General features: G+C 31.7%; 1 protein-coding gene across 1 annotated transcript; it reads left to right on the forward strand.

Annotated features, from left to right (window-relative positions):
- Nucleotides 1-1024: 1024 nt before the first annotated feature.
- Nucleotides 1025-13355, forward strand: LOC115719434 (uncharacterized). The gene is made up of 14 exons (XM_030648485.2): nucleotides 1025-1625; nucleotides 2282-3001; nucleotides 3420-3614; nucleotides 3728-4039; nucleotides 5041-5168; nucleotides 5358-6479; nucleotides 6930-7071; nucleotides 7169-7328; nucleotides 7544-7707; nucleotides 8013-8098; nucleotides 10095-10194; nucleotides 10877-10938; nucleotides 11623-11782; nucleotides 12497-13355. The coding sequence occupies exons 1-14, from the start codon at nucleotides 1437-1439 to the stop codon at nucleotides 12668-12670; spliced, it is 3714 nt and encodes a 1237-aa protein (XP_030504345.2). The 5' UTR covers nucleotides 1025-1436; the 3' UTR covers nucleotides 12671-13355.
- Nucleotides 13356-20931: the final 7576 nt, after the last annotated feature.

Raw genomic sequence — 20931 nt, forward strand, 5'->3', positions numbered from 1 at the left:
CTCTTCCTCTTAGTTATGTGGAGTCTGATTGTTTAGCTTCTGCTTTTTAAAAGCGCTCTTTCTTTTGTAATGAACAAAATTTTTTAAATTTTTTGTAATGAGCTAGGTTTTTTAGTTTTTTTGCTAGTTTGCTTTCCAGTTTTCTTGAGGCATCCCTAGTTCATGTCTGTTTCTCATGAATTAGTTGTGCATGCACTTAGGGTGGATGGTAAATTAGCTTAAATTGAGAATTTTTCATCTTTTTTATTGATTTGTATTAAACTCTAGTTCTTGTTAATAAGAGTTTAATTTCAAAAAAAAAAAAAAACACATGTGTCATAATTTTAGAATAAAAATTTTAAATAACTTTTTTTAAAAAATAATAAATATATTTTTATTTTTGTGATTAAAAAACTAAAAATAAATAAAAATATTATAATTTAAAATAGGATTTGTTTTGGGCGGGGTGGATGGATGGTGGTGAGGGGTGATTTGAGATACATCAACAGTCTGCTCTAAATTTCTGGGGGAAATTTGATTTTCTATGCTTAGAAAATCAAAAAATTTGATTTATAAACCAATAATTAAAACCCTAAAAAAACTATACCTTTTTTTTTCAAAATCCCAAAAATACCCCCAAACTAAAACTATCTCTCTTTCTCTCTCTATCTAGCCGGTCCCAATAATCCCACACCCCAGGTCCGATGGTCGGACCATGGGGTCCGATGGGGTCCGACCAATCGGACCCATCGGACCCCAAGGTCCGAGCCATCGGACCTCTCTCTTCCCCTCTCTCTCAAATCGCGGGGAAAAAAAAAAAAAAAAAATTAAAGCGGTCGGACCTTCGGTCCGATGGGTCCGACCATCGGACCCATCGGACCCGAAGGTCCGACCATCAGACCCTTTCTTCCTCTCTCTCCAAAATCGCAAAAAAAAAAAAAAATTTCAAAGGTCCGATGGTCGGACCTTGGGGGTCCGATGGGTCCGACCATCGGACCCCCAAGGTCCGACCATCGGACCTTTGTCTTCTTCCCTCTCTCAAATCGCAGGAAAAAAAAAAAAGTTTCAGAGACTGGGGTTGCTCTTTCGGGTTGGGGTTGGGGTCGGAGGGGTTGGGGTCGTGGTCGACGGGGGTGAGGGTGGTGATCGGCGTTGGGGTTGACGTGGGTGGGTGAGGGTGGTTCGGGTGAGGGTGGGCGGTTGGGGTGAGATAGAGGGAGAGAGAGATGATGCAGAGAGAGAGAATATTGTGAGGGGGGTATTTTTGGGGTTTTGAAAAAAAAGGAATAGTTTTTTTAGGTTTTAAATTTTTGGTTTAGGGAAAATTTTTTTTGATTTTCTAAGTATAGAAAATCAAATTTCCCATTTCTGGGCTGCCTACCTTCACTCTCCCTCGCACTCCTCCCTTAGCCATGCCATTTCCACTCCATTACTAACTTCATCTCTAGTATCCAACAATGGCGGTTCTCAACTCCGATTTCACTGCATCTCTATTTCAGAATCTCAACCTAGAACATCCATGCCTTCCCGCCACTTCTTGGGACTCCGTCCCTTCCGAGAGCGGACCTCGTGTCTCTCATTGCAATTCATTCACTTCTCGTTCTTCTTCAACGCCTCATCGTCCACGTCACGATACTTCCGTTTCCGTATGTTTCTTACTTTCCTCTCTCTGGATCTAGGGCTTGTACTACTTACTCCTTGCTGATTTTCCTTAATCTGTTGCAATTGTTTAGCACTCATTTATTTAGTTCCTTATAATTTTCAATAACTCGAATTGTGATTCTGATGGAATTGCACATTGAATATACTAATATCTACAATACATATATCCCAAGTTTAATAATATGATAGATAAAAAAGGATACGGAGAAAAACTTGTAGGTGAACAAAGCAAGGACAAGTCCATGAAGAAACCAATGCATATTTTTCTGCAAAGGAAAGAAAGAATCTTTTACGTAATATCCCCTGTTCTTTATTAGTTGATCATGCAAAAAAACCCAAACAACATAATTTGAGAAAGAGTTGAAACGTAGCTCTTATTTTTTAAGTAATTAATGGAAATATGAAATACACATAAAGATAACACTTTACACAGTGCAATTCTACTAGTGATAAATCAGTGTTTTGTACCTCAAACTCTAAGTACGAGAAAACCCGAATTTTATAGTGCATACCGTGTACTTTTTTTTTTTTTTTGTAAAAAAATATTGTTAATGGTGATCCCAACATGCTGCTTGTTTGCATTTAAATAAGAGCTAAGCTATCTTTTCTTTGCACTTGAATACAACATTATTCTACACAGGAAGCAAGTATGGTGAGGTTGGCTATGAATGCACTTCAAGGTGTTCAGTCAGCTATTATTAGTATTGAAAAGCTTTCCACTGCCTTTTGTTCTGATCCAGCTGACAGGACCTATCATCAGATACCAAGCTTGTGGAATCGGTCTTCAAGCACTCATGCTCAGGGAAAGATACTAAAATCTATCGGATGCTCAGGTTTTTTAGTATTACTACTCCGTAAATTTGTAGACCACTTTACGAATTATGGTGACAATTTTTCGGGTACGAGGCAACATGATAATCCAGAATTAGCGGATATTCAAGATCGTCATGGCAGTAAAGTGCAACAGGATGTGCACCCTCCATACAGTCTTGTTAATCATGCTTTCTCTGTTGCTGTGGGAAAGATTTTAGAGGGCTACATGTGTGCACTAGATACATTATATGCATCTGTATGTTTGAGGGATTCATCAGAAAGTGGTGAGATGCCTCTGGTAGCACCTTCTGGAATAGGATGTCTTACCACAGTGGTTTATTCTAAAATTACTTTGTTGGAGCTCTATTTGCACACAAAAGAACTGAGGGTTCAGATTGAAGCCCTTGGGAATATATGCAACCTATGTCCCATAGCTTTTTGCTTCTCAAACTCTTGTTCTGAAGATTTAATTGCTAAAGCAATGCTTGAATTTTGTCGTTTCTTCAGAGGAGGTGATCTTCTTACATATTTGTATGCACAGTTACAGGTCAGTTATATATAGACACACTAACTTATTATTTGCTTAGGAAGGCCGTGCTTATTATTTTTTTTTCTTTTCAGTCTGTTATGAGCCTAAGTATACATTTTTTCTTCTGGCTATTACTTTTAATGGTTTACTGAAAAATAGCTATTAACTGTTATCAAAATTTGCTGACTAATGTGGAAAATTAAAGAAACTTTAAGCTCACTAGTCTTTAGTCAACAGAAAGAAATAATAATGATAAACATATTAAAGTTATTACAAAAAATGATGGCACTGATAACATTTTCTTTTGCTATAATTGCTCTTGAATTCTATAGTATAGGTTTCCTTCCAAGATTATAATTTCTGCTTTGCTGGTTTTCACTTTTAATTGGCTTGTTCCTTTTAGTTTTTGTTATTTCTAAGAAATTTTTTTGTTTAGGTTGCCGATCCTCCTCACCATGCTGTGCTCAAATTTCTTTTTGTTCGTTCATTTGAACCATATTGCTCGTTTATCAGATCATGGATATACAAAGCTGAGATAAGCGATCCTTATAAGGAGTTTGTAGTAGAATGTATTGACAACCAACCATCCCAACGACAGTATGATACTGACTTCCCATTGGCAACTATTAGGGTATTACTGCTTATTTCAGATTTAACCTTGTGAATTGATACTTTAAATTTTATTATTTGGCATTTGTGTTGTTTTTAGCAAGTTGTCTCTATGTTGATTTATTTTCACATCAGGAACGAGATGGAGTTACCATTCCTTGTTTTCTGAAGGACCACTTGATTCCACTTGTCAGAGCTGGCCAACAACTTCAAGTATTAATGAAATTACTAGAATTGTGTACATATGTTGGCTCTATTAACCATTCTTATGAGGATCTTCTTCCTTGTTGGGACGCCTTTTCCAGCATCCATTCATCAAATGCGTGTCCCATAACTTTCATAAAAGAGACTATAGAAACAACAGTATATGCGAGAGGCTGTTACTACAAAGGGATGCTTGAAAAACTTGAGTGTCTTCTGACAAAATTAGAGTTCAGATATCAGCAGGTTTAAACTTTTATTTACAATATTCTTTTGTTATGATTTGTTTCTAAATTGTAATTGCTTTTTTAGATGCAACTAAAGTTTTACTTTTGCCATCTCTTGTGAATTTTGCTTATTAGCTAGTTTTCTTGTCCTTTACTGCTATGGTTCTGTCATGTTTTCTTATGATTGTATTAGACTTATTAGAAAACAAATTTTTGTTTCTTATATATATATGTGTGTATATATATAAACCTAAAGATTTGCTTTTGCTTTACTTTTTTAGATATAAGAGCATCTCTAACCATGCACTCCAAACACACTACTTAGCTAAAATAGGGAGTGAAATTTGAAAAAATGAGTTCCAACCATACAAAAAATGGCTCTCTATAATAGAGAATGGATAAGGAGCTCCCTACTTTTTTACTAAACTTTTTAAATAGTATTTTAATCAATAGCACTATTACTTTTTTATTATTATATAAAATTAATTTATATTTGATAAATTCAATATAATATTAAAATAATCTTACTAACTAGAGTAGGGGTGTGGTTGGAGCAATAATAATAAAAATAACTCTATTTTAATTTTTTAGCTATTTTAGCTGAAAAATAGAGAGTACCATTGGAGGTGCTCTAATGATTTGAATAAAACTTTGATTTGGTTAACCTATGATTTGTTTGCTGATTTTTTATTTGTAAAGTGTAAACTACTTAACTTATTCTTCTCCCCTTTTGTAACACATGGTTATGACAAGACTTTCCTTTGTGATGTGCTCTTATACCTGAGACATTGATTTTATCTAAAATTTGTAGGGCAACTAATTTATTCACCATCTTTGACCTTGAATGTGTCCTAGCTCATAACCATGCTTCTGGTCATCTAATGTTTCCTTATACTGATGAGGTTGGTGGGGAATGAAGGAAGCTTCTTCTTGAGCTTCTTTCACATTGGTTGGCTGTTGTGCTACATTCTGATTATGTGATGCCTTTCTTATCTTAACATAATTATTGTCAATTTTTAGGTAGTTTCACATGGCACAGTCCCCAAGGGCTTCGGTGATGGTGGGACGAGTTCAAATGCCCCAATTTCCTTCATGTTGGATAAACGATTAATGGTTCCTTCAGCAAAAGATAAAAGGGTTCTAAATGTGTAATCTCTCTCTCTCTCTCTCTCTCTCTCTCTCTCTCTCTCTCTCTCTCTCTCTCTCTCCCTTTATTTGTGTTTCTCATTTCTGCATTTGATTATATTTGCATGAAGTTATGTAGTTGTTTTCCTCTTTTTTTCTTTCTTTTTTCTGCTGTAAAGGAATGTTGTCGTAATAAATTCTCTAACTCTCAGGGATAGGGATGATGTGGATTCTGAAGACTCAAGTACAGTAGATGATTCATCTTATATAGCTAATACATATGAATCTTCATCTGTTTGTTCATCTTCAAATGATGAAGAAAAAATTGATCAGCTGAAGGACCTTTCCAGTCAAAGTTTTGAGCTTGAAGAGAAATACTTATCTGGGTTAAGCTTCTCTATAACTTCTCCCTTCAATAATTATGAGGAAAAATCTTGTGAATGTGAGGAATCACTTCATATTGAAAGTGATGCAGATGGACTTTGTGAAAGAGATGTACTTCATGGGAAACTTTTGGATCAAATATCTGTGGCCAAAGAATCACAAGAACAAAATTGGGCATGTAGATCTGTCAATAAGTATCTAGAACGTTTACCCAACAATGATTGGTTAGGTCATTTGAAAAGTTCTGTCAGTGTTGAAGGAAGTTCTGGAGGTGATTCAAGGTCAAATCTGGAGGACTGTGACCCAAGGATGAGTACAAAAGGAACCATTGAGGACGGTATCTCTTATTGTAGAAAATTGATGGTCACGAGTGATTCTTTTTCTGAGGAGCTGTTTAGCAAGGATGGACAAGAGAACAGCATAAATAATTCAGCCTTAGTTACCAAGAAAGACTGGAAGGTTAACTCACACAACAATTTTCTTAGCATAAATCCCATGCTAAGGAAATCCTCTTTCCTAAAATTGCAAACTGATCCTGGAGAGGGAGATGGCACACGCTATGGCAAAGCCTTACCTTTTTTTGACTTTTCTTCAGTAGAAGATTCTTGTAACCGATGCTTGGAAAACCTTTCTGCAAGACTTTTGGACCCTGGTGCTTCAGCCGCTAGTAATAAGATTGATCTTCATGTTGAAAATTGCAAGCGAGATATGTTGTTGGTTGAACCCAAAATAAGCTATGATAATTCTCTTTTGGAAGTGAAGGACTATAATCAAGAAGATACTGCATCAGCACTTGTTTCTGGAGGAAGTAGTTGGGAGAGGTTACTTGGTAGATCCTGTAACACTGTCAATAATGGTGTTAGAGATCACATAAAAAGTTCATTAGCCAAATTTGACATACCACTTGACTTTATCATTGACAAATGCTTGCTGCAGGAAATTATGCTTCAGTATCCTTATCTTTGTGCTAAATGTACTAGTGAGAGTATAGTATACGTTTTCGCAGACTTTTTCTCTTACCCTTGTTGTTCTCTTTATCCTACCTTGGTTAAGGCTAACTAAATCTTTGAACTCATATGAAATGTGGTTTAAGCTGACTATAAGTTTTAGTTTATATGAAATAAGGCAATTTTGTTGCTTTCATGTGAAGTTTTGTGGTGCTTTACAGAATATAGAGCAATTAGGGAAAAATAGCCATATTAGGACTGTTTTTTTTTTTTAATATTTTCTAATGCTTTTTTGCAATGCATCCACAGGACTTTGTTTTGTGAGTAACAATGTAAAAGTTTGGCTTTTAATTTTCTTGCATTATTCTATATTTGATTAACTTACTGTTGGCTCAGTTGTTTCCTCTACATGATGTTTCTGAAAAAAGTGTCTTATCCTTAAGAAAAACATAGATACAAGTATGTTAGCAAGTTAACTATTAAGTTGCTTGAAGAAGGATTTGATTTTAAAGAACATTTATTAGCACTTCGACGGTACCACTTCATGGAGTTTGCAGACTGGGCAGATTTGTTTATCATGTCACTTTGGCATCATGTATTGTTCTTTAGTAATCATGTCAATAAATTCAATAATCTGTTATCATTTAATGTACTCTCATCTGATGATGTTTTTCTTGCTCTTCAAATGACAGAAATGGTGCATCACAGAGGCAGAGCAAAGACTTGCAGAAATTCAAGGACTTCTTGAGTTGTCAATTCAGAGGTCTTCTTGCCAATTTGATCATAATAAAGACAGATTGTATGTGTTCATTAAAGGACATGACACAATGCCTCTTTCAGCATCTGCTATTGGTACATTACTGTTTTTTTTTTATTTTTTTTGAAAGGGATATACATTACTGTTCTGTTGTTATGTTCTTGCTCTTTTTTTTTAGTTTTTATTTTTTCTTTTATTTTCCATAGTCGAATGCCCCTAATAATTAATTATTACTCCTTCAACGTTGGTGTTTCTATCAGCCTTTTTTTTTTTGAAATATATTGTTCTAATATATGTTCTGTTATCACAGGGCTCCATTCTTTTGATTTTCTAGGTTTGGGTTATCGCGTGGACTGGCCAGTCAGTATTGTTTTGACTCCTGAGGCATTGAAAATATATTCTGAAATATTTAGTTTTTTGATAAAAGTGAAGATTGGCATTTTTTCATTGTCTGATATATGGCGCTCATTAAAGGTATGCTTTTATACTGGATTGCGATTTGCAGTTTCTCATTTAGTTTTATAGCACCTACACTATGTGCAATTTCCCCTTTAATTTATAGCTCTCACTCTGGTTTGCAATTTCTCACTTGATTTTATAGCCAATATAAGATATACATTCATGGATAGAATATCATTCTTCAATCTTCTGGAAAGTGGAAAATGACTAGTGAAGAAATTTAGAAACTTTGCTAAAATATATTGATGTATTTGCTAAAGATATATTTTTGTATTTCATCATACTAACCAACTAAGTTTGCTTTTAATATTTGTGGATAGGAGTTGAGGCCCTTGATCAGTGTCAACCAACAGGCTGAACTATCCAAACAGGAAGTGGGTCATTTTAACTTATTGATGAAGATGAGGTTAGTGTATCTCTTTAGGCTTTGTAGTATTATTTAAATTCCCAATATCAAACCAAACTAACACAAAGTTACTTTATTATATAAAATTTACCATACTCTCACTTTAATTGAAACGGCTTGGAACAAAGGTAACATATTTGAATACAAAACACAACAGTATCAACAAAAAGTAACAAAAAGTAAAGGCCAACAATCAATAAAAGCTTATGAAACAGTCTGAATGTGTTGAGGAATGGTCAGAGCTTTTGGTGATCCATGATGCCAACTAAATGGTTTGGTCTTGGGAAGAGTTTTTGCTCTCTGATTAGTTAGTACTTTTCATGATTATGGCCTCTGCAAGCTATTGCCATTTTAATAAGGATATAGAGTTAGAACATTAAGTTTTCATTAGAAAAAGATGGTGGATTATATTCCACTTTAGCTTTAAGTGAAGAATAATAAAGCTAGGTAAAATATGGTGGATTTGGATGGAGCTACATGGATATGTAATGTTGTCAAGAAGAAAGTCATGGAGTAGGGAAGTTTGGAGGGCTTCAGAAGCAAATGTAGAGGTAATAATTACATTCATCCTTAATTTGGTGCACTATGTGCAAAAAGAATTCTGAGACTGTTGGTCATCTATTTCTCTGCTCTTTTCTCAGAGCCATGTTATTGAAGATCCTCCATTTGATGGGGATTGACTGGGCGTGGCCTTGCTTGAATTGTGATATCTTGCAATGGGGTAATGGGGAGCTAAGAGAAGGAAGGATATAAACTGTGGAATGTGGGAACTATATTGGATAAGGTTTAAACATTTGGTGGCACTTGGGTTGGGTCTAATGTTACTTGTTTTGCAGAATCAGTGGTTGTATGCCAACTGTTAGAAGTGTTAATTTGTCCAATTGAATTTTGAAAACCTAGGGCACATTATTTTTAGTGAAGGTATCTCAATTGGCCCCAAGAAGATCTCAGCTATGGTGGGGATTGAAGGGATTTCTTGGTCTTATTGGCTATTTCGAAAGTTCTTTTCTTGTTTTGGGAAGATTGTTAACCTCTGACAGATAACCCAAAAAGGACAAGTTTTGGTAATCTTTATTGGCCAGGGATGCTTTCCGAAATTCAAGTCCACAATAACTTTTTTTATTTTGGCCTTAGCTCTTCCGGATTTCAGCTAGCTGGTTGTTCCAGAGCCAAAGGCGTATGAGTTTTGAGTTGTAATGCAAGGTGGTTGTCCAATTGTCTATTTGATTTATGAGTGTGAACTGATGGCCTTACTTCATCCTCTAGGTTGGAAGTTTGTGATCTGTACAGACTAGACTAGAGTGTGAAAGGTTTAGGAGAGTAGCGTTTTCTTTATTTAGATTTTCAAAAGTGGCTCACTGAGGTCCTTGGTTATGATTTTGACATGACTGCCCATATAATAGAGTTGGAGATATCTTGCATGCATGTTGATGCCACTTTATTAGCTCTAATTGTGCAAAGTGTTATCTAGTTGGAGGGACTCGCTGATCAAAGTATTCAAGGTCTCCTTTTGATGGGTATATACTCAAATTGCAAGATGGTGCATTGCTCATAAGATTTACACATTGGAGCAATTAAATGCAACAAGAATGACACAAGATCTGGCTACCTGCCAGAATGCTCCTAAAGTATTTGAAATTGTATCTTTCACGTGGCCATTATGTCCCTAAGTCTTTGACACATAAATTTAGATGGAATCATATAAAGGCTTCTCACCAACGCTGCATCTAATTCCGCCGTCATAGATATGTTGTTATTAAGAAGTTTCAAAGTAGTTAACATTGAAAAAGTTGAAAACTTTGACGAATTCTTATATGTTCCTGAATTTACAGACTCTGTTGCTTTTACTGGGTGTTTTTTTTTTTTTTTTCCTATTTCTGTATATATTCTCGGATTTTGTTCCTTCCAACTGTTTCTGCATAAGCTATGTTCATATATAAAATCACACTACTATTTCCTTAGGACTTTTTTTCTTTTTCCTCTTGCATATATACAGGCATCAGGTCAGTCATTTTGTGTCTACCCTGCAGCAGTATGTAGAGTCACAACTATCACATGTATCATGGTGTAGATTTATGCACTCTCTTCAGCATAAGGTATGTGAAAGTTGGGTTTACATGATTTTATGAGATGTAAAATTTTAGGCGAAGATTGAAGGTTCCACTTCCTTTTACATTTTATTTATATTACACTTCTTACATGGTTGATTTATGTTTACTCTAGCATTTAGTATTTTGAAGTGTCATGTTTAAATGTAGCAGGGTGTACCTGTTAGTACCTAGTGATATTCACGTGAATATATTGAAATAAAGTTACCAAGGAAAGGAAAGTGAAGGGCTGGCTTCAAGTTAGGAATTGTCTGTTTCTTTTCATTATATTGAATAAAATAAAAAATTATGATTTCCAGTTAAGAGTTGTTTTTCCATTTCCTAGTTTTGGGTTTGATGGGTGCCAATGCGTGTTTCTGTGATTGTTTATTATGTCTACTACTCTTTTAGCTTTCAACCTCCTTAGGTTAGCTGTTTTCTCTTCTTGATTTGACATGGAAATCTTTTGGTTAAACCATTGTCCGTCCAGTTGTCATTATTTAATGTGCATGGTTGCCAGTAGCTATCATGTGTTAGTGCACATTAACTGTGTAATGTCTTTTCTTGCCATGCTAATTATTGTGGTTATTGAATTTATAATTCCCATTGTAGTAGTAACTTTTTCACTGTTTTTTTTTTCTTTTTCTCTCGGACTATGTGTTGCTCTTAAATATGATTTTGACTCTTACAGGTCAAAGATATGATGGATCTTGAGTCAGTGCACATGGCATATCTAATTGACTCGTTGCATGTGTAAGTTCAGGTTCCACTGCTGTCAGTTTGAGAGCTGAAAATGTTATTTTGAAATATACCAATTCCCGTATATATTGCAAATTTTGTTTTTGAGAAAAGTACAAAATTAATCAGCCTATATTCTATGTTGCACTGCCTATCAGAAAACATTTTAAGTGTTTCACTGGTTTCTATAGGAACATAGGATTCGATATTTATATTTAGGGTGTGTTTGGAAGTAACTGTGTAATTATTAGGTAGGGTAATTATTAGAGTGGTAATTACATAGTTTAATAATTACACTAGATTTTAAAAGGTAAGGTGTGTTTGGATATGAATTCTTAATATCTTGTTTGACAAACTAGTTAGAAATTACATGGAAAAATAATATTTTTTAATAGCTAATGTTTACTATGGAAAGTTTTTAGTAATTAAAGTGTAAATTCAATTCTCATGGGGAGTCATGAGAGTATAATTGGAACCCCTCAATTACTTTCAATTACATAGTTACAGTGTAATTACATGGTCAGACAAACATGTCAAATCGTGTAATTGCTTCTAATTACACACAAATCCAATTACATTGTGGCTTTTCAATCTCATCCTTAGTTACATGGGATTCCTCGTACAAGTATGTGGGGGAGATATTGGCACTTTTGCTCTTTCTTTTTTTTCTTTAATTCTTACTTGATCACATCTCTGCAGATGTTTTCTATCTGATGAAACACGACATATAGCCAGGATCATCGACAGCATTTTGCAATGTGCATTAGATTTTCGGTCTTGTCTTAGAGGAGGCATGTGGGATGTTGGATTAAATCAAGGAGAGCTGGTGGGAAAACTTTCCAGAGTAAATATATCACAGGTGATTCTTACACCTTTACAATTGTATCAAGCAAGTACTAGTACTTCTTATGTAGTTGTGTTAGAGGTCATCTTCAAATCTCTTATTGATACAAGTCTCTTCTTTTGTCCATAACAGAGAAATGAAAAGAAAAATCACCTTATAATAATCATGTAGGCTAATGTTTAGTTAACAAGTGGTATAAATTCTAAAGATTATTACGCTAGTCAAATTGCCACAATGATTTCTCGCTGACAATCACATAGCAGAACAAAATGATGCAATGTCTTTATGAATTCTGGAACTTCCTTGTTGAAACTGAATATAAAATGGTAGCCATGACCAAAAATACGTAGCAAGCTTTGTTGTTTCTTAATTATTTACTTTGCCTTTTCTAGAACAAGTGAAGATCTCAGAACTAGGTTCCTATATAATATCGAAGTCTGGATTTAACTTTCATTTAATCATTGTTTGTTCCAAGGACGGTATCACATTTAGCACACTGCTTCCAAAAATTATTATTTGCCCTACCACTACCCTGTGGTTGCAAGTTGCAAGTTCCCACCTCCTTGTTTTAAAACCCCAATTTTCAACAAATGAAAAACAAGTGATGTCTTTGAAATTATATCTAAGAAGATAGTGTCATCTATTGCCCAACCTTTAAATGTAAAATACGGTGAGAGAAAGATACCAAAACAAGCTGTTATTAACTAACAAATGTTTGAGCTTTTGCAGGTACTTGCCATGAAAAAAGTATTTGATAAAAATATCCAAGAATTGCATCTGTATTATCTAAAGTCACCAAAACATGGAGAATATGGGCTTTCCCGGTTCTGGGGACACCTTAACTTTAATGAATATTACTCAGATAACGGTAATGAGATGCGATTCTACGCTGCAGCAATTTGAATCTCTGTACGAAACTGAATGTGTGTAGAGGTGGATCACACAAAGGGATAACTCCTCAAAATGCAGTAGAGCATCCAAATTGGACTGCGGATACATGTGAGATATCTTCAACTTTTTCTTCTCTGATGAGTTATGGTTTGTAGGTTGTGTTGGTGTTGCAGTCATCTGAATTTTAGTTTAGAGAAGTGTTGACTTGGTTAGTTCTAGAATGAGGGGTAGGGGGAAGTTGTTGCGTAGAAGGAAACTATATGGGCTCGTTTGGAACGCCGTATTAAGTCGTATTGTATTGTATTGTATTATATTGAATTGTATTTTATGCAATATTTTTATGTAAAACTATATGTGGTAAAAACTTTTATGGACACCTAAATATATAATATTTTAGTATAAATTAAAGTTTAACATTGTATTATATAAAAATATGATAGATAATCCAATTCAATATAATACAATACAATACAATACGACCTAATACGGCGTTCCAAACGAGCCCTATAAGATTTGAGTGTTTATAAAGTGTGTAGATAACTGAATATATATCTATACATAATATATATTTTTTTTGTTTGTAAAGGGAAGCTTTCTGCTGCAATGTTATTGATGCCTGTTCTATATTTTGTATATGTGTATGATGTTGTGTTAGTTTCCAATACAATCAAGAGTACAATTGATTTCTTATACTAAATGTCCGATTAGTAAATCAAGATCTCCAGTTAAAAAGTAGTGTTTCATATTATGTCAAACTAATTAAAATTTGACACGTCAATTAATTTTTAACATATTACGTAAAATATTATGAAGAAGAATATGATTGTTTGTAAACTTATAATCGTGTTTAGTTATGCATGAGAATATTTAGTTAAATTAGTGTTAATTAAATTACATTATTTGGTCAAGCACAAAATTTTATATATTATTTTACAAAAATAAAATAAATTAAAATAAAACAATAACTATTTATTATAGGGAATTTACATATTTATACTTATTAAGAAAAAAAGTAATTACAAATATGTAAGTGAATACCCAAATCCTAAAATTTATTATTATATATGACTCAATCTAGCTATTAAGTTAAATAAAATATTACACATTTCGAAAATCACTTTCTTTATATGTATAATTTTGCTAATATTAGTACCCTACAATTAATACCATATTACATTAGATTAAAAAATTATCATTACATGTATTTTAGTATTATATTATAACCTTATTAAATAAAATGTATAATATATACATATATTATATTTTAATGAAAGTTGATTTTATGTATAAAATTAATTTTATTTATAAAAATACCTTTAAGAAAATTATTTGCACAAATACTGATGTGCCACGTCAGTATACATACCGAAAATGGAAAAAGCTGGAAAAATCTTGGTTTTCAGAAATTTTTGCTTTTTAAGAGTTTTGGAAAAAGTAACCATTTTATTACTTTTGATCTGAATAAGATATCAATTAGTTACTTTTCGAGTAAAAAATTATTTCAGAATTTTACAAATATATAAATAATAAAATAATCATTTAATATATGAGAAACATATATAAACCTTTGGAAAATTCTACAATGTACCCCCTTAAAATGGATACATTGATGCACCCCTATCTGTTTTAGCATCTGAAATAATTTTTTAGTCAAATTTTTTCTCATGGTCATGTATGTTATAATTATTTAAGACTTCCTGCAAAATTTTAAGAAATTTGGAAAAGTTTAACACGCCGAAAATTATGTTCAAACAGTGTGTTGCACGCGTGACTATTTTATTTTATACGCGTGTAAAATAGACTGTTTGAACATTGCTTTCTATATTGTAAATTATTCCGAATTTTTCAAAATTTTGTAGGATATCTTAAATAGCTATAACATACATGAATATGAAAAAAAATTAGACTAAAAAATTTTTCTAGATGCCGAAACAAGTTAAGGGTGCATCAGTGCATCCCTTTTAAGGGGGTGCATTGTAGAATCACCCTAAACCTTTTAGTTGCTTTTAATATAAATAATATATCATATCATATGATAACATTATACATGTATGAAAAAAAAAAAAGCACTAAACTAGTAACTTATAGCATAGATAATGTGCATACAACACACCAAAATAAATATACTTAAAACAAAAATCAACCAAGTGATAAATTAATAACTACATATTATACATATGTGATGATATAAATCTCTAAAATATTTATAAAGCACTAAATTAGTAACTTATAGCACATATAATCTGCATACAACACACCAAAGCAAATAAACTATAAAAAAAAAATACTCAAGCTCAACATAAAGCACAAAAACAACATCAGAGAATAAAATAACAAACCTTAAATCACTACCGAAACCCTAACCTAAACACCATTTAACAACCAAACATAAATGTTCTACATACATTACATAGAAAAAAAATCCTAAATCTTAAAGGGAGCTAAAAAGAATCAAATTTGGAAACCTCCAAAACATAGAATAATCACAATGAGAAACTTAAACATAACTTGCCAACTACAAATACATCATCATAAATAACATAATAAACACACAAAACACTCAAAAAACTGAAAACCTTAAACTAACAACACCTTTTACAACCAAATATACAAAATTAAACCTCCATTAGAGAGTACACGAAACAAAAAAAATCATAAGCCATAAAAGTATCAAAATTGAAACAAATCAACAAACAACAAACAGATGATAATCAAAAATAAGAAACTAAAAAATAATTGATCATATGAAACCCTAACTTCTTTACTAAGCTCAGTAACACATTCAACACCACCTCGTCATAAATGAGAAACCCTAAATTCTTTAGTAACCTCAAACAAACTTTAAAAGATGAGAGAGAGAGAGAGAGAGAGAGAGAGAGAGAGAGAGAGAGAGAGAGAGAGAGAGAGAGAGAGAGAGAGAGAGAGAGAGAGAGAGAGTACAAAATGAAAAAGAAAGTAAAGACTTAAATAATCTTGTTTGGATATACAACTAGAGAGAGACTAACTTCTCCACTAATGGTACATTTACTAAACTGTAATTGGAATTAGAATAATCAATGGAAGAAATGAAACGGGTTAATATAAGAATATTATTATTTAAGGAAATATATTTCTATTTAAAAAAATAAATTTCTATTTAAGGAAATAAATAAATAATTGATTTTCTGATAAATGAATATTTTATATTTATTGAATCTGGACAAAATTAATTATGTAATATTCTATATATGGTCAGATTTCTATATTCATTGCCTGATTTGATTTCCTGAATTAATTGTCAAAATATTCTGACAATTAATGTGGCGCAGATACTGATGGAGTATCTCACCTATAAATATAGGGTATCGGTCCCCGAGCTCCTCACTCATTCTGTTCATAACAGCAAAATCCATCTAAAGAGAGTTGAGAGAGCGAGGAAGCCCGATTACCCACATCAATCGGTTCCTTTTGCAGAACAAGCTTATGTGGGACTAAAGCTCAAAGATTCAATGGCTGGAGGTATTTCGATCCTATATTCATATAGTGTATATGTTCTTTTATTCCGCATGTTATATACACATACATATATTTCAGTTTATACATATAAATGTCTAACAGTTAAAATATAAAATAATCAGAAACAATATTTGTTGTTTACTAAACTAACCAGAAAGGAAATTAGAATCATTTTATTTTGTTTACATAATCAGGAAAGGTAATCAGAATGACTTAATTTGACTAAATTACTATTGTTAGAATATGTAATTATCTTTTATTTATATATTTTTAAAGGGCATATTTATCTTTTTTATTTTTAATAAAAAAAATATAATTAATATAAAGTAAGTTAAGGAAAGGGAAAGGTATTCCTTATAAAAAAATGAGGGGGAACTTTTCCCTTTGTTTTCTCCTTAATTTGTGTGGGCCCTACTAGTTTCTCCCATTCCAAAATTTAGTATACAAATGAATGAGCATCAATCCTTACAATTGATTCTCATTCCCCTTTAGTAAATATGCCATAAAGGTACTGAAAGATGAGAGAGAAATTGTCCAAAATTAAAGAAAAATAGCAGTGAAATGATTGTGACTGATCAGTAAGCTATGAGAGAGAGAATAGGCTATGATATAGTTATAATTTTATAATCGTGTAATACACAAAAAATTTATCATAGAGGCAAAAGCTTTTCATATCGGTATACGTGGTACAAAATTTTTTAAAATATAAATGGTATAAAATCGCATTAAAACACATAAGGCCATATTTGTAAGTAAATTTAATTTGACGTTGCCTGTCTAGAATTCAATTTTAAATAAATAATTGTTATTAATTGAGTAAGCCCAATATTAATTTGCCTAAATAAAACTATCGAGGTGATATTTTATTGGTAAATTTTCATAAATATGGGAATTGAGCCATTGAGGATATAATTTACTTTTTTCTGGCATAAATAAATAATGCAAAAAAAATATGGAATTAAAAAATAATTAAAGTTTAAAATATGGAAAAAAACAATAAATAAATTTAATAAAATTTGTAATAATAAGTTTCGCTAGAAAAGTCACAAGCGCTAGAAAAGTTACCGGAAAAGTTAGTGTCATCGGAAAAGTCATCGTCGCTGGAAAAGTCACCGAAAAAGTCATTGTCGCCGGAAAAATCACTGGAAAAGTCACATGAAGTAGATGTCTCAGATATAACTAAAAATAAAATCGGTTCTATAACATAATGAATAAAAACAAATAACTTAAACCGATTATAATTGAATAAAAATAACACAAAATAACTCAAACCAACTATAATTAAAATAGAACCGGTTCTATAATAGTGTTATAATGAATAAAAATACATAACACAAAATAACTCAAACCGGTTATAACTAAAATAGAATTGGGGTTATATAACATAATGAATACAAACAAGTAACACGCAATAACTCAAACCGATTACAATTAAAAAACAATGAGGAAATCAGTTCTTAAAACATTGAAACATAAATTAAAAACAAAACTAGTTCAACAACAAAATACCTCATAAAATCGATTATAATTATTATTTTTTTTTTTAAAAAAAGAGATCAATTCCAAAAAATATTGAGGCATAAATATAAAAAGAATCGGTTGTATAATGAAATAAATAAACACAAAAAATAACACACAATAACTCAAATATAATATAAAGAAACTGGTTATATTTATTAATTAGTTAAAAATTTGAGACAAAAAAACTAATTCTGTAAAACAACTAAGATAAAAACTCATACACAATAACCAATTAAATAAAATAACTTAAACAAAAATGTTCATTCAACATGCTCCAACCCACAAAATAATTACACATATACCATATTTATCCCAAAAATACTCATTCATTATGTTATATAACCGGTTCTGTTTTAGTTATAATTGGTTTGAGTTATTTCGTGTTATTTGTTTTATTCATTATAACATTGTTATAGAACCGATTCTATTTTAATTATAACTGATTTGAGTTATTTTGTGTTATTTATTTTTATTTATCATGTTATAGAATCGGTTATATTTCAATTATAACCGGTTTGAGTTATTTGGTGTTATTTGTTTTTATTCATTATGTTACAGAACAAATTATATTTCAATTATAACCGGTTTGAGTTATTTTGTGCTATTTGTTTTTATTCATTATGTAATAGAATCAGTTCTATTTTTGTTTATATCTGAGACATTTACTTCTGGTGATTTTTTCAGTGACTTTCCGGCGACAGTGACTTTTTTGGTGACTTTTCCGGCGCATTTTCTAGTGTCACTAACTTTTCTAACGACTTTTCCGGTACCGGTGACTTTTCCGTCACCGATGATTTTTTCAGCAAAACTTATTATTGTTTTACAAATGTGGGATTTCTATATATTTTTACAAAATTATGACAAAAAAAAATCTCATATAAATGTTAAAAAATAATAATAAAAAAAAAACTTATAACCCCATAGCATTATTTATTTATGCCATAAAAAAGTAAACTCTTATAATTTTTCCATATACTGTGTAATTTCTACTATTTTATTTTAGCAATAGACTTACTATATGCATCTAAGCCTAATTGTAAACATATAAGCTCATATTGACAAATGATTTAGATGTACTTTATCATGTTACGTACTAGGTTTATCAAAAGAAATTATAAAATTATATGTTACAAATTATTTATTTATTCTATTAATAATTTGACTATAATTAATTTAGATCATTGTATCTATCAACAAATTTATCATAAAAATTTGAATAAACAATTAAATAAACAAACATGTAACAAAACAAGGACAAAACAAGGACAGTTAGTTGAAAAAAATGGCATTTATCCAAGAATTTTAAATAATGTCAAATTCAAAAATTTAGAGATTGATATAACAATCCCAAATATCTTTTTCAAATTTAAAACATTAACCAACTAATAAATATCAATGTTATTTAAATAATATTTTATTAATTTAAATATTAAATAAAATAAAATAATATAATATCTAAATTTTAAAAAATAAGGATATTATTATTTATCTAATGTTATCATTAAAATAAATAAAAATTAAATAAAATAATAAATTTAAAAATTAAATATAATTTTTTTTTCATTTATACACTTTAAAATAATTTTTCTTTATAAAATTCCACACAAAAACTCCAATAACACCTAAATTGCACCAAAATCTATATAACAACTAAAAAAATTATATATAAATTAATTCCCTTTAATATATAAGAAAATTCCATTTACCACTAATAAAAAAAATCCCTATTACAAAAAGAGGAATGCTAATTACAAACTCCTATTACAACCTCTTAGTCAACCTCCACGTTAGAAATCACATGCTGAAATATTTTTTTTCATAGCGCTATTCGTTATAGTTACAGTATCATCCCTGTAAATTTTTGAAAAATTCTGATTAGTTTACAGTACCGAAAACAGAGTTCCTGATATTCCAATTTACCACGCGCGTTTAAAAAACTTCAAACGTAGTTTCGGCACTGTAAACTATTCGAAAATTTTCAAAAATTTACAGGGATGATGTTGTAAGCATAACAAACACCCCCGTAAAAAAAATTGAAAAAAAATATTCCAACATGTATTTTGAAGCGTAAAGGTTGACTAAAAGGTTGTAACATGAAGTTGACAGTAGCACTCCTAAAAAACTTACAAAAATTACATTCCTAATAAATTTATAGTATTTTATCATTAAAATTAAGAATAATTACACCAAAATACATTAATTGTATTTTATTTATAGATATATGACTAATTATTTAATTTAGGTATATACCCAAACCCAATATCATTTCCTTTAATTTAGTATACCGTATACATTCAAATTGTAATATGTTTTATTTTTTTTTTCTTGGCGTGTCAGATTTTTTTATTTTTTTCTTTAAATAAACAATTATCTGAGCATGATGTTGGTGCTGTAAAAGCTATGAAAAGCTCTGGAACCTTCTAGCGGGCTGTGTACCGTTTCTTCTGGTTTCTCATCCTGTTTGCCTTTCATCTTCTGGATCAAATCCTGTTTGATTTCACCTTCATGGTGTCGTTTAATTAATTATTAGATTAAGCTTATAACTCCTGTGTTGCTCATTGGTTTGTCTTGTGACTGTTGCTTTCCTTTGTTTTGAGTTTAGTTTAGGGATTGACTTTTCACCTCCTGTGCAGCAGTTATTATCTTTCCTTTCAACTACTCTTCATTTATTACTCTTGATCTTCATTTATTATCGTTTAGAACTTATTTCAGGTGAATCTGTTGTTCTTTGTTCCTTTTTAAGTTTGTCTTTTGTTTTCATTTAATGGCTGCCGTCGTTTTGAGACACCCAAGGGAGGTGGCGATCATTGCTCCTATCGACATAGGGCTTCTGAAAGGATTTACAGAGCATCTTTGCAAATCTTCCTTTTGCAGGCTTCGTCTCTCTAGGTATATGTTTCATTTTCTCTATTTAAGGTACTGGTTTCTTTTGCGTTCGTTACTCTTCCTTTTACTTGCACTTTATTTCTTTCTTGGCTTCTCGATCTCTTGCTGCTTACCTTGCATGCTCATGGATTCCTTAGCCCTTAACGTCTCTGAAATTTTAAACCTCACTGATAAAGAGGTTGTTGTGCATGATCTTGAAGAGGATTCTGGGGGGTTAATCTGAATAATAAACCCATTTGTCTAGTCTTTAGAGTCCTTTCCCCTAGAACCATCAAACCTGAGTGGTTCGAAGATGCCATGAGAAATGCTTGGGTTACTCGAGCTTCTTTGACTTTTTCTGATTACGGCTCAGGAATGTTTATGGTGGAGTT

Source organism: Cannabis sativa, chromosome 2, assembly GCF_029168945.1.
Source record: "Cannabis sativa cultivar Pink pepper isolate KNU-18-1 chromosome 2, ASM2916894v1, whole genome shotgun sequence".
Classification (NCBI taxonomy): Eukaryota; Viridiplantae; Streptophyta; class Magnoliopsida; order Rosales; family Cannabaceae; genus Cannabis; species Cannabis sativa.